This window comes from Struthio camelus, chromosome Z (genome assembly GCF_040807025.1).
Source record: "Struthio camelus isolate bStrCam1 chromosome Z, bStrCam1.hap1, whole genome shotgun sequence".
NCBI lineage: Eukaryota > Metazoa > Chordata > Aves > Struthioniformes > Struthionidae > Struthio > Struthio camelus.
Genome location: NC_090982.1, coordinates 63,161,000 through 63,173,479, shown reverse-complemented (window position 1 = coordinate 63,173,479; position 12,480 = coordinate 63,161,000). Strand labels below are relative to the sequence as shown.

Here is a 12,480-nt window from a genome sequence, read left to right as displayed (position 1 = left end):
AACAAAACTCTCCTAAACAGAATAAGCATCAAAACAGTTGGTACCTTAAGGTAGATAGTCATCACAATCTACAGCTTAAGCCATATGTCTTTAAAAACTTTTAAAAGTCTTGTTCACAGAAAAAGGGAAACACTCACAAACAATACAAAACAACAAATGCATATGCCTCAAAAACTTTCCATAAGATTATGCAGCTCTTCAGTTTTAACTTCAAAAAATAAATATTCTTTGAAAATTAGTATTGCTCATTTTGCATCCTACCAGCCTGTGGGAAAGTAACTGGAAAACAAGGCTTTTGAGACAAAAATGTTTGTTGTCAGATAACGGTCAAGAGATATGGGGCATGGGCATTTCACTAGTAGCAGTGCATAGAGATCTAAAAAGCCCAGGGCCAATGAGCCAGCAAAACTGCGATTCTATCCGCGAGCCACTAAAAGAGCAGTAGGTGGTTTCATATGGGAGCACTCAGTCAGTAAAAAAAAAAAAAAAAAAAAAAAAAAAAAAAGGCAGTTTCGGGAGAAAAAATATCTGGGCAAAGAGAAAACCACATGAAGGAATTAGACCATTCTGACTTCTGACACCAACAGAGAAAAGGTGGAGAAATTCACTGGGAATGGGATACAAGCAGACCTCTATTCTCACGCTATAAAAGGTTTATTGATCCCATGAAAGATAAGAAAGTTTCCTCAGAAATGTAAAGACTAAGAATAAAGATATTAAAATTGGTACTAAACAAGGCAACACACACACACAAAGAAAGAAATAGAAAGGTGTGTTCCTAGGGCTGCTAAAGAGGGGCAGGAAAACTAACCTACTTTACAAAGTGCTGAGCAGCTGGAACTAGACTTATCTGAATATCAGTATGTTCATGGACCTCCAGGCCTTATAAGACCTAGGAAGTTCCAGAAGAGGAAATAAAATATAGAGCAGAGCAGCAAGCAGCAGCGGGTTGGTTTGCTATGGTAATGAGTGCATTCGTTAAGGAAGCATAGCCACTCTAATGCAGTAAGAGCCAAACCAAGCAGGTATATCCCTGAAAAAGAAGAGTCACAAGGACTGACTGAACAGCCAGCCCTAAGGCAGGGAGCTCTGTATTCAATCATTTTCTTTAGCCTGAAATATTCTTCAGGCTTCTTCATTTCATTCTTTCTTTTCTTTTAATATGCCCTGCTCCTTCCTTACTTAGTGATCCCTAAGTCAGAGATAGAGAATGAGAGCTAAAGAAGGAAAAGAACAAGGAAACTCAGTTACAATCTCAGTCTACCTAGAAGAAAATCTGTCAGCTTAAAATGAGGGCAGAATTCTCATCTGTTTTGAAATAGTATGTCACTGGTTTCTTAATTTATTGCCATAATAAGGGCAAAAAAAGAAAAAGAGTATTAATACTCCAGTTCTCACTGCCCAACTTCACTTTGTGTTTAAAACATAAAGTACTTTTAGAACTCAGTCCTGCAAATGGTCAGTTAGCAGCTATTCTAAAATTTTGGAGTCCATGATTATAGACTTGATATAAAACTTAAATGTCTATCAGATTTATGAGTGACTAATCTCTCATTCTACAATAGGATTTATTCATTTACTTATTTAAAGATAGTGGATAAAGTTGTAGATAATGAAGTGAAATTCACTTGACTGAGTGCTGACTGCTCATTTTATGGGATTCAAATATATGGTTCAGTCACAACAATAAGATTCCCAAATTAACAGGTAAAATATGCAGATTTGTTAAATCTGGAACCCTGAAAAAATACAGAAAAAGTCTGAAATTCACATGACCTTAGTAAACTAAAATATATATTAATGGTATCAAAACACCTAAACCTTTGGAATTTCCTCAGTCTTAGGGTACTTACTAAGCTCTCATCACACTGGACAAGACAGAAGAAACAAAGGTCATGGCATTTGTACATTTGATTCATCCAGCATTTTTCCTATCAAAACACAGCACCTGAATGAATGCAAAATTAACCCCTCAAGGACTGTTTAGAGCACTTGTGCAGTACAACAAAGAGTTATATATAAAACATAGACTGTTTCTTCTGCTAATTTATGTTATACTATTTATTTTTCTAAATAGACTAAAACTATATTAAATAGTAGACACATGAATGTTGCACATTTTATACTCAAAAGTCTAATAAATACTGTGAATTAGATTTCTTAATATATAAGCTGATTTTAAAAACAGTAAAATTATTTTTAAGGTAATAAACACTCAGAGATTGTTTTATAACAATATAAATATTTAAACAGAAAGCTACAATATGGTATAAACCAAACTGCTTTAGGGTAATACTTTCCCCTTTCTTCCATCAAAGTTTCTATGAAATAATTCAATACTCTTAAAATTGAAGCTAACATAAAGATTTCACTTTACCATCTGACTTCTGGATTAAAAAATACATTTCACATTATAGATGTTGCAAAATTCAAAGTAGCAGGCATGGATCATGAAGTTTGAAAATGCATTTTGCTTTTTCTGTTAAAAAATACTTACACATCCACAAATAGTACATAATCTTCACTGTCTTCTGGAATTCTACAGGAATGTCTACAGAAAAGTCCTGATAGAAACAAGGACCCACTGGAAAATTCTCAGGAAGGGGTGGCCAGTTATTTTTTCTGCCTGTAAATCAGAAAAAGAGTTTATAATACTCTCTGTGTACTAGAAAGAGATATGCCTTTGGACTCGTCATGGTTCAGCTGAAGGGGTTTTTTTTAATGCACAAGTCTATAAATTATTTGGGCTACCAACATTCAGGAGCTTTATCAGCAATCCTCACGCAATATCGAAAACAAGCTTCAGAAATAAAGTATGATGAAACGTAGGCAGATCAAGGAGAGTACAATATTATACCTATGCAAAAGACTAAGCAGGCATCCTGTGAGAGCAGAAGTCTTGCCAAAATCTCAGATTTGAAAAATGGGAGAAAAACAATTTCTCCGAGTTCCTTGACTCTTACATGCACATTTCCCCCAGTCCCCCCATACTTTGTGGAACACAAAGACTGGGGAGTGAAAGGCATTTTCTATATTCAGAATCCTCATGCTCGTAACATCTAGATATCTCTAACGCTTGGAACTAGTTTCCAAATTTTACCATCAAAGCTTTGCCTAAAAGCACAAAAGCCTGAAGAAAGACTTCTATTAAAATGGTCTCAACTACAATACAAAAAGATGACCTACAACATCAAAATATTTTGATACAAAGTTGTGTGATAAAGTCAAGACACAACAAAAGACAATACAGTGTCAATCACCTTGGATTTCCTGTACACTGATCTACTCACAGGCTAGAGTACACATTCTGCTGAATGCAAACCGTAACAAGCACAATATTCAGAGATTCAACTGAGATAGATACAACACACCTTTACCATAGCATTTCAAATTGTGGATGCAATAGGTACATTAATCACCATATTCAAAAAGTGGAGCTAAACTAGAGGCTAGCCTGAAGACTTTTTTTTGAAATTCTGACAAGCTTTTGCTTGCAACTTCTACCTTCAACCATAGCTTTACTAGTAGTTCATCCATAAGAACAGAAAACTTGCAAATCTAAAATACTTGCATTATTAAGTTACGTTTTTCCCTGTTCAGACAAGATGAAGCTGATAGTTCTGACCAAACCCTGCTGTGTTTTCTTCCTCTCCTGCTGAACCTTTTATCAATTTACCAAGCCATTTAGAACAGGAGACTTACAGAGGGAGGATACAGAAGGTAATCAGGTAATATTCCCATCCATATTAAAAACTACTTTGGGATTTCTTATATAAAAAAAATCTGACAATAATCCAGATCTTTATTCTGCAATATATGGGAGTTTCCTTCAGGACTGACAGTTTCAGGGTAGAATTACAGAAAAATTCACATAAGTTCACAATAATTCAAGCTATTATCTGATGTGCTTTTTCTCTTCCCCTTCGGCATAACTATCAAAATACTCAGCTAAGTCTGAAAGACAGCTTGGTGAGATGATTTGACATCAAAAACCAAGCGCTCTTTTTCCAAATATTCCTTGGATACTCATATTCCAAGATCAGAGCTTGACTGAGCAAAGAGCTAGCTCAGAGTTATGTCATTCAACATAAGGAGCTACTACCTCAAGGCTTATTAACAGAACTTCAGCAACGTGCCTACACTATGAATGCGGACATTCCCAAACCAGCTTCATGCAAACACAGTGAGGGGTTTTTCAGCTCTGACCAAATGAACCAGCTAAAACAGGAAGCAGCACAGTTTAATCAGCTCAAACACAACACTGCACTGGACTTGAGCTGAGAAGTCTGAAGGCACCAGACTGAGCACACCTACCAACCTGAAGATCTTTCCATTGTAGTCCATTACATTCAATTAAAGTATCCTACACGTGAAGCCAGACTTGTAAACTAAATGCAAATACTAGAGTACTATTGCAAAGGACTCTCCCCTTCCTATCAAGACACCTCTACAGTGTTTGAAAAGGAGCCTGCAAAAGAAAGAAATCAATCGGAAAACAATATTGCTGTCTTTAGTCACAGCATAATTCCTGATTTGCAGCATCTTTTACACATCCATTTAGTTAAAATCTAATTTCCTCTTTTAAGCTGTAAGAGCTCCATCTTCTCTGCTCAGCTTTCCTAAAGAATCCTTTAGATTCTTCACACACTCTTCAAGTACTTTGATGTGAACAACTGCAACCTCATGATGATAGTAAATAACAATTTTAGGGATCCTGAAACATGCATGAGGTATCACAGTTACGTTCCTTAAGATATAGATGAATGGACAAAAACTGTCCCTAAAGCCTGGAAGAGACAAGTAATTAATCCAGAACCATCAATATAAGTTAGTGAAATTAGGTGAAGGGAACTATATGGAGACTGAAACGAAAACATGACTAAAGAAAATCATTATCTGGGAGAACAGATACAGAGACGTAATGAAGAGAATGAAAATAATAAATCCTGAGAAAATAAAAATGTTTTAATGAAGGCACAATAACCACCATGATTTTTTTCCTTAAAAGAAGAAAAACAATTCCCCATTCTCAGATATTAGCACCTGACTGGCAAGAAATTCCCTGAGATTTTGAATTCCTAAGCAATCACGCAATCTGGAATTGTACTATTGTATGTCACAATTTTGATATGAATAAAGAAAAAGAAAATAACGTGGAAATGCAACTGTCTGAAGACTAGATACAGGTGAAAAGAGCACACAAAATCAACCTTGTACACAATGTTTTAGTGTGTTTTTTTTTTTCTGATTCCAGTTTGAAGTTCTTCCTTTTGAAAATAAATATTCCCCATTGATCTTCTTCTAGCAAAGTATCTTCAGTTAAGAGGATGTAAATCTTTTCATTCAAAAACTGCAAGGCAAAAACTGATGGTGTTACATTGCACACAACAGTTTAGGCAGAATGAGGCACTGATCTTGATTATCCAAAGCGTCATTTGAAAAACTGATTAACACCTATACTCTTTCTGCTATTTGCATAGAATGTGATGTCTATAACATAGAAGATAGAAAAATGTTTCAAAGCAGGACAGTTCTTCCACAGCTATAAACACTAACAGAATAGAAATTAGCGTTGTTACTTATAAAGTTACTTACAGTTCTTCTTTTCAAAATGGTCCATTTCTAGTTGATAGTATTATTTGGATTTTAACCAAGAATAAAAATAGCTGATAGCAGGCAATAACAAGGCCACACTGAAATTTGCACAAGACAGACCAGTTTTTATTCCCCTTATAAAATGCTGCAAAGGACATAAGAAATCTTCTCTAGAAAATCCTTCATGACCTGTTTTACCCTGCCTGTCACTATAAAACAAAAACAGTTTCTAAGAAAAAGTTAAATTTCTACAATTTAAAAAAATATTTTTTATACATACCCCCCTGCTGATTGAGACTCTGCATTTCCCTTTCTCTGCGATCTAGTTCAGCTGCTTTTCTTTCTAGTTCTTCTTGGCGCTTCAGCAGTTCTGCCTGGGCCAAGGCATGCTCCTGAATAAAACAAGCATTGTCAGATATTGCTAAAAGTATGAACACAAAATAAATATTCCGAGTCTATTTTCTATAATTATGCATCTCCAGTTGCATCTCCAGTTATGAATGAAGACTGACCTAATATTGCATGAATTCATGCAATGGTTACCTAAAAGCAGTATTCATTTTCCTAAATCATCAGGAAATAATATTTTTTTAATAAAAGACACACTGTTCCAGAAGAGTGTTTATGTAATTATAATTAGAAGAAACCTACTGCCTGAAAGTTACAGACAAACCTTTGCAATTTGTGTGTAAGCAGGTGGTTCTTCTGTTGGTTTCATTATTGCTGGCTGGGTACTGGGTACATTAGGCATTTTCACATTTCCTGGAGGGGGCTAAGAAAACAAAAGACAGTCATAAGAAAACAGTCTCCTATTCCAATAAACATTTTTTCATAATTCTGTAAGAACTAATCCAGCTGTTTCAAAGGAAGCATTATAGATAAACTGAAAATCCGATACACAGCTCACAGTATTTAGGACATTTAGGAAGGAGAAGCTATTCTACGTTGCAGTGTTTTGTTTGTTTGTTTTTACAGTGCGCTGTATGCCATATACACACATGGCATTTTATGAATCAGTATGAATAATCTAATTTTATTCAGACATGAATATGGATAAGGATAGTTATTTCTTATGGGAATTGCAGGATTTAATTGTGATCTACTCACATTCTCAAACATGATGAGATCTATTAATAATATCTTCTAGAGCTTTCTACTTAACAAAGGTTTATACCACTTGGTTAACTAGAGAAACAATGTACCCTATTAAATTTTCAAATTCAGCATCCATAATCTAATACTTAACAATACCAGTATTTACTGTAATATCTAGTTTCAAGCACCACAGGCAATTCTGCGACTCGCTGGTTACCTATGAGAACACAGTTTACAAGAAGTTTTTAGTACTTCACAGTATTTTCAGAGGTTGTTTTAATCCTCTCCTGCTTATTTCTATGTTTCTCACCTCCTCTGACTTCCTCTGTATCTCTTTATCATATACAATGTTTAACTAATACTTACCAAACCAAGGAAATAACTACTGCAAAGATTAAAGTCGTCCACTGAGCTTTACCAAAGCAGATCAGTTCAGTCCTGCTATTATCTTATTTTATTCTTGAATATGCTTAGGGGAAACCTACAATTCACATCTTTCTTTGTGTGGTTCTTGCAACATGAAAGACTCCCCTATTCTGTGATCTTGTAAGACAGAGAACCACGTGTTCCTAACAAGGCTGAAAACAACAGCAAAAATATGGAGAGAGGTGTGACGTTTTAAATATAAAGGCACCTCAAAACACAGCAGGAACCATAACTAAATACCACTGATTTGGCAAATGATGACCTGGCCCAGCTTACCTGCATCTTTTCCAACCATTTTTTGACATATACAAATGAAATCCTCAGGGGATGAAACATCATGCCTTAAAAAACTACACCTACAGGTAACACTGCAGTATATCTCAGCAACATCGACTATTTCCAGCATTTCAGAACTATCTTGCCACCTTACACATCAGCTCCTAATAGAACACAGAGATACAGGTATTATTCCTCAGAAATACTCAGTGATTTACACTTTTCATCCTAAAAATGATTGCCCAGTATTCTAGGATGAAAATAGTTGAACTCTACTTCACAGAATCACAGAAAGGTTGAGGTTAGAAGGGACCTCTGGAGATCTGCTCAAGCAGGGTCACCTAGAGCACGTTGCACAGGATTGTCTCCAGCTGGCTTTTGAATATCTCCAGGGAAGGAGACTCCACTACCTCTCCAGGCAACCTGTTCCAGTGCTCTGGAAAGCAAAGCAGCAAAGAAGTTTTTCTTCATGTTCAGATGGAACTTCCTATGCTTCAGTTTGTGCCTGTTGCCTCTCATCCAATCACTGAGAAGAGTATGGCCTCATCCTCTTGACACCCTCCCTTCAGATACTTATATACATTGATGAGATCCCTCCTTGGTCTTCTCTTCACCAGGCTAAAGAGGCCCAGCTCTCCCAGCCTTTCTTCAGAGGAGAGATGCTCCAGTTCCCTCACCATCTTAGTAGCCCTTCGCTGGACTCTCTCCAGTAGTGCCATGTCTCTCTTGTACAAGAGTCCAGAACTGGATACAGTACTCCAGGTGAGGCCTCCCCAGGGCTGAGTAGAGGGGAAGGATCACCTCCCTTGATCTGTTAGCAATGCTCTTCCTAATGCAACCCAGAATACCATTGGCCTTCTTAGCCACAGGGGCATATGGTCAACCTGTCCACCAGCACTCCCCGGTCCTTCTCTGCAGAGCTGCTTCCCAGCAGGTCAATCCCCAACCTGTACTGGTGCATGGGATTATTCCTCCTCAGGTGCTAGACCCTGCACTTCCCTTTGTTGAACTTCATGAGGTTCTTCTCTGCCTATCTCTCCAGCCTGTTGAGTTCCCTCTGAATGGCAGCACAGCCCTCTGGGGTATCAGCCACTCCTCCCAGTTTTGGATCATCAGCAAACTTGCTGAGAGTGCACTCTGTGCCTTCATCCAAGTGACTGATGAATAAGTTAAACAATACTGGAGCCAGTATTTGGGGGGGGGGGGGGGGGGGGACACACCGCTAGATACAGGCCTTCAGCTGGACTCTGTGCCACTGATCACAACCCTCTGAGCTCTGTCATCCAGCCAGTTCTCAGTCCACCTCACTGTCCACCTATCCAGCCCACACTTCCTGAGCTTGCCTATGAGGATGTGATGGGAGACAGGGTCAAAAGCCTTGCTGAAGTCCAGGCAGACAACATCCACTGCTCTCCCCTCATCTACCCAGCCAGTCATCCCATCAGAGAAGTCTATCAGGTTGGTTAAGCATGATTCACCTTTGCTGAATCCATGCTGACTACTCCTGATCACCTTCTTGTCCTCCACACGCTTAGAGATGACATCCAGGATGAGCTATTTCCACCACTTTTCCAGGGATGGAGGTGAGGCTGACTGGCCTGTAGCTCCCTGGGCCCTTTTTGAAGACTGGAGTGACGTTTGCTTTCTTCCAATCCTCAGGCACCTCTCCTGATTGCCACGACCTTTCAAAGATGATTGAGAGTGGCCTAGCAATCATGTCTGCCAGCTTCCTCAGCACTTGTGGGTGCATTCCATAAGGGCCCATGGACTTGTGAGTGTCAAGTTTGCCTAAGTGATCTCTAACTCAATCCTCCTCCACCAAGGGAAAGGCTTCCTTTCTCCAGACTTTCTCCATGGTCTCCAGGGTCCAGGATTCCTGAGGGCTGGCCTCCGCACTAAAGACCAAATCAAAGAAGGCATTCAGTATCTCTGCCTTCTCTGTATCCTTCGTCACCAGGGCGCCTGCCCCATTTAGGAGCGGGCCCACGTTTTCCCTCGTCTTCCTTTTGTTAATGACGTATTGGAAGAAGCCCTTCTTGTTGTCCTTGACATCCTCAGCCAGATTTAATTCCAAATGGGCCTTGGCCTTCCTCATTGCATGCCTACATAGTCTGACAATGTTCCTATATTCCTCCCAAGAGGCCTCTCCCTGCTTCCATCTCCTGTACACTTTCCACTTATGTTTGAGTTATGCCAGGAGTTCCCTGTTCATCCACGCAGGTCTCCTATCCGCTTTGCTCAACTTCTTGCTCATTATGATGCACTGCTCTTGAGCTTGGAGGAAATGATCCTTCAATATTAATGAGTTCTTTTAGACCCCTCTTCCTCCTAGAGTCCAATCCCATGGAATTCTTCCAAGAAGGTCCCTGAAGAGGCCAAAGTTAGCTCTCCTGAAGTCCAGGGCTAGGATCCTGCGTACTGCCCTGCTTCCTCCTCACAGGATCCTGAACTCCACTATCTCATGGTCACTGCAGCCAAGGCTGCCCCTAGCCTTCACATCTTCAACCACTCCTTCCTTGTTTGTTAGTACAAGGTCCAGCAGCACACCTCACCTCATCAGCACTTCCATCACCTGTGTCAGAATGTTATCATTAATGCTCTCTAGAAACCTCCTCGACTGTTTGTGCCTTGCTGTGTTGTTCCTCCAGAAGATATCAGGGTGCTTGAAGTCCCCCATGAGAACCAGGGCCTGTAATCATAAGGCTACTGCCAGTTGTCTGTAGAAGGCCTCATCTGCTTCCTCTTCCTGATCAGGTGGCCTATAGCAAACACCCACAACAGTGTCACCCTTATTAGTCTGCCCTTTAATCCTTACCCATAAGCTCTCAACTCGTTCATCACCCACCCCGAAGTAGAGCTCAATACATTCCAGTTGCTCTTTCACATAAAGGGCAACTCTACCACCTCGCCTTCCTGGCTTGTCTTTCCTAAAAAGCATGTAGCCATCCATGACAGCATTCTAGTCATCGGAGCTATCCCACCATGTCTCTGTAACTGCAATGAGATCATAGCCTTGCAACAACACACAGATCTCCAGTTCTTCCTGTTTATTTGCCATGCTGCACGCACTGGTGTACAGGCACTTCAGAGAGGTATTTGAGCAAGCTGATTTCCCAGGAGGGCTGTAAGAGGATACCCCACAGTCATATCTTACAGGCACTTCCTTGGCTGCATGCACTTGCTGGAGGTATCCCCACCTGAGCACTGTTTTGCTGTCTTGGTGGCCTCTATAACTCTTCTCTTCCCCTGTCTTTCCTGGTTTAAAGCCCTCCTTACCAGGCTGGCCAGCCTGTTGGCAAGCACGTGTGCCCTGCTTACTGAGGTGGATCCCATCTCTCCCAGTCAGTTGTCAAACTTCAAACAGGGTCCCGTGGCCGTAGAAACCAAAACCCTGTTGCCAACACCAGCGGTGCAGCCAGTTTTCTACTTAGAGAGTCCGTCTACTCCTCCTGCATCCTTCCCCCTAACTGGCAGAATCGAGGAGAAAATGACCTGGGCCCCCAGACCCTTGACCACTGTCCCCAGAGCTCTGAAAACCCATTTGATAGTTTCCAAATTGCCCTTGGTATCATTGGTGCCCATGCGGAAGAGCAGCAGGGGGTAAGAGATGGATGGGCAAGCCTCCGCAGTCTTTCCATATGACATCTGAGATTTGAGCCCCCGGCAGGCAACCAACCTCTCTAGACAAGCGGTCAGGTCAGCAGATGGGTGCCTCTATCCCCTGCAGTAGGGAGTCACCCACAACAATCACTCACCACTTCTTCCGGGTGTTCCTGCGTAGCACAGGGTCCGTCAGCAAAGTTGCTTCACTTGAAGCCATGCCCAGCTCCTCCTCCGCTTGGACTGCACTAAACCTGTTCGTCAGCTGCAAGTCTTCAGGAGGAGCAAGAGCCTTTCTCCTCATATGAGGAGTGACCAGTTTCCAGCCTTCATTTTCTACAGTTATGACTTACTGTTTCACATGGCACAGAGCCCATCTGCATCTCCACTGCTGTGGGGGGTTGAGACTCCTGAAGATGGAGGGTCTCTGAAAATATCCTATCTCTCTCTTGCTCGTCTGCTTGGATGCCTGCTTACACAGCCTGCTTACTTCCTCCTGTAACTCTTTTACCTGGTGACACAACTCATCAGCAACAGCATGCCTTCTGCAGAAAAGCTGACTGTCAGCCCCAGCTCACAGAGAGGTCCCAGGCACTCCCTGCAGCCTGAGAGCTGCAGAGCTGCATTTGCTGGCAGAAGGCCTGTCTGGTGGAAGTCGCTGACACAGCTGACACAGCGACTCCAACAGCTACAGGGGGAACGGGCTCTGCAGTGTGTCACAACCATATCTTAGGAAGTATACACTACTAAGACTGGAGACAAAGGTGCCTTCTTGCGCCCTTCTGCGCAAACTGCTGCATCTGTTCACTGTCTCTGATAACTTCTTATGCTAAAGCCTTCTGTGGTAAGAAAGAAAAATTCTTGTATGGGAACTCCTACAAAAACTAGACAGCCATCAAAAGTCTTACTATCTTCTGTTTCAAACATAAGATACTTACCAGTCTTGCACCAAAATAATAAAAATCTGCTGAACAGAAACTCTATGACTTATGCACTGTAGGCCAGAGCAATGCTACAAGAGCCAAAAATAATCTTATTGTAGCTCTGGGGCTGAAGTAACAAGGGGGCTTGAACATGGGTTCAAACATGAATTTGAAACCATAACTGATAAGCAGCTGGTTGCTAGATTAATGCGTGAGACTGCCTACAGTCCCCAGTAAAGACTCCATTAGCCTTTCACAGACACCTGTAACAGCATCTAAAGATGGACTAGCAGACTGGAAAACATTCAAAAAATGAATTTAAAGATCACAGATTCACAGAATGGTTGAGGCTGGAAGGGACCTCTGGAGATCATCTAGTTCAAACCCCCTGCTCAGGCAGGGTCCTCTAGAGCATATTGCCCAGGATCACATCCAGACGGGTTTTGAATATCTCCAGGGAAGGAGACTCCACTACCTCTCCAGGCAACCTGTTCCAGTGCTCTGGAAAGCAAAGCAGCAAAGAAGTTTTTCTTCATGTTCAGATGGAACTTCCTATGCTTCAGTT

General features: G+C 40.9%; 1 protein-coding gene across 1 annotated transcript in view; it reads right to left on the bottom strand.

The window, feature by feature from the left end:
* LOC104152953 (secretory carrier-associated membrane protein 1) overlaps positions 1–12,480 on the bottom strand; it is a 46,632-nt gene that overhangs the window by 12,655 nt on the left and 21,497 nt on the right. The window contains exons 3-5 of the mRNA XM_068927988.1: positions 6,269–6,367; positions 5,876–5,987; positions 2,498–2,626 (exon numbers count right to left, since the gene is read on the bottom strand). Of these exons, the coding sequence (XP_068784089.1) occupies positions 2,498–2,626; positions 5,876–5,987; positions 6,269–6,367 (340 nt within the window). The remainder of the gene's footprint in view (positions 1–2,497; positions 2,627–5,875; positions 5,988–6,268; positions 6,368–12,480) is intronic.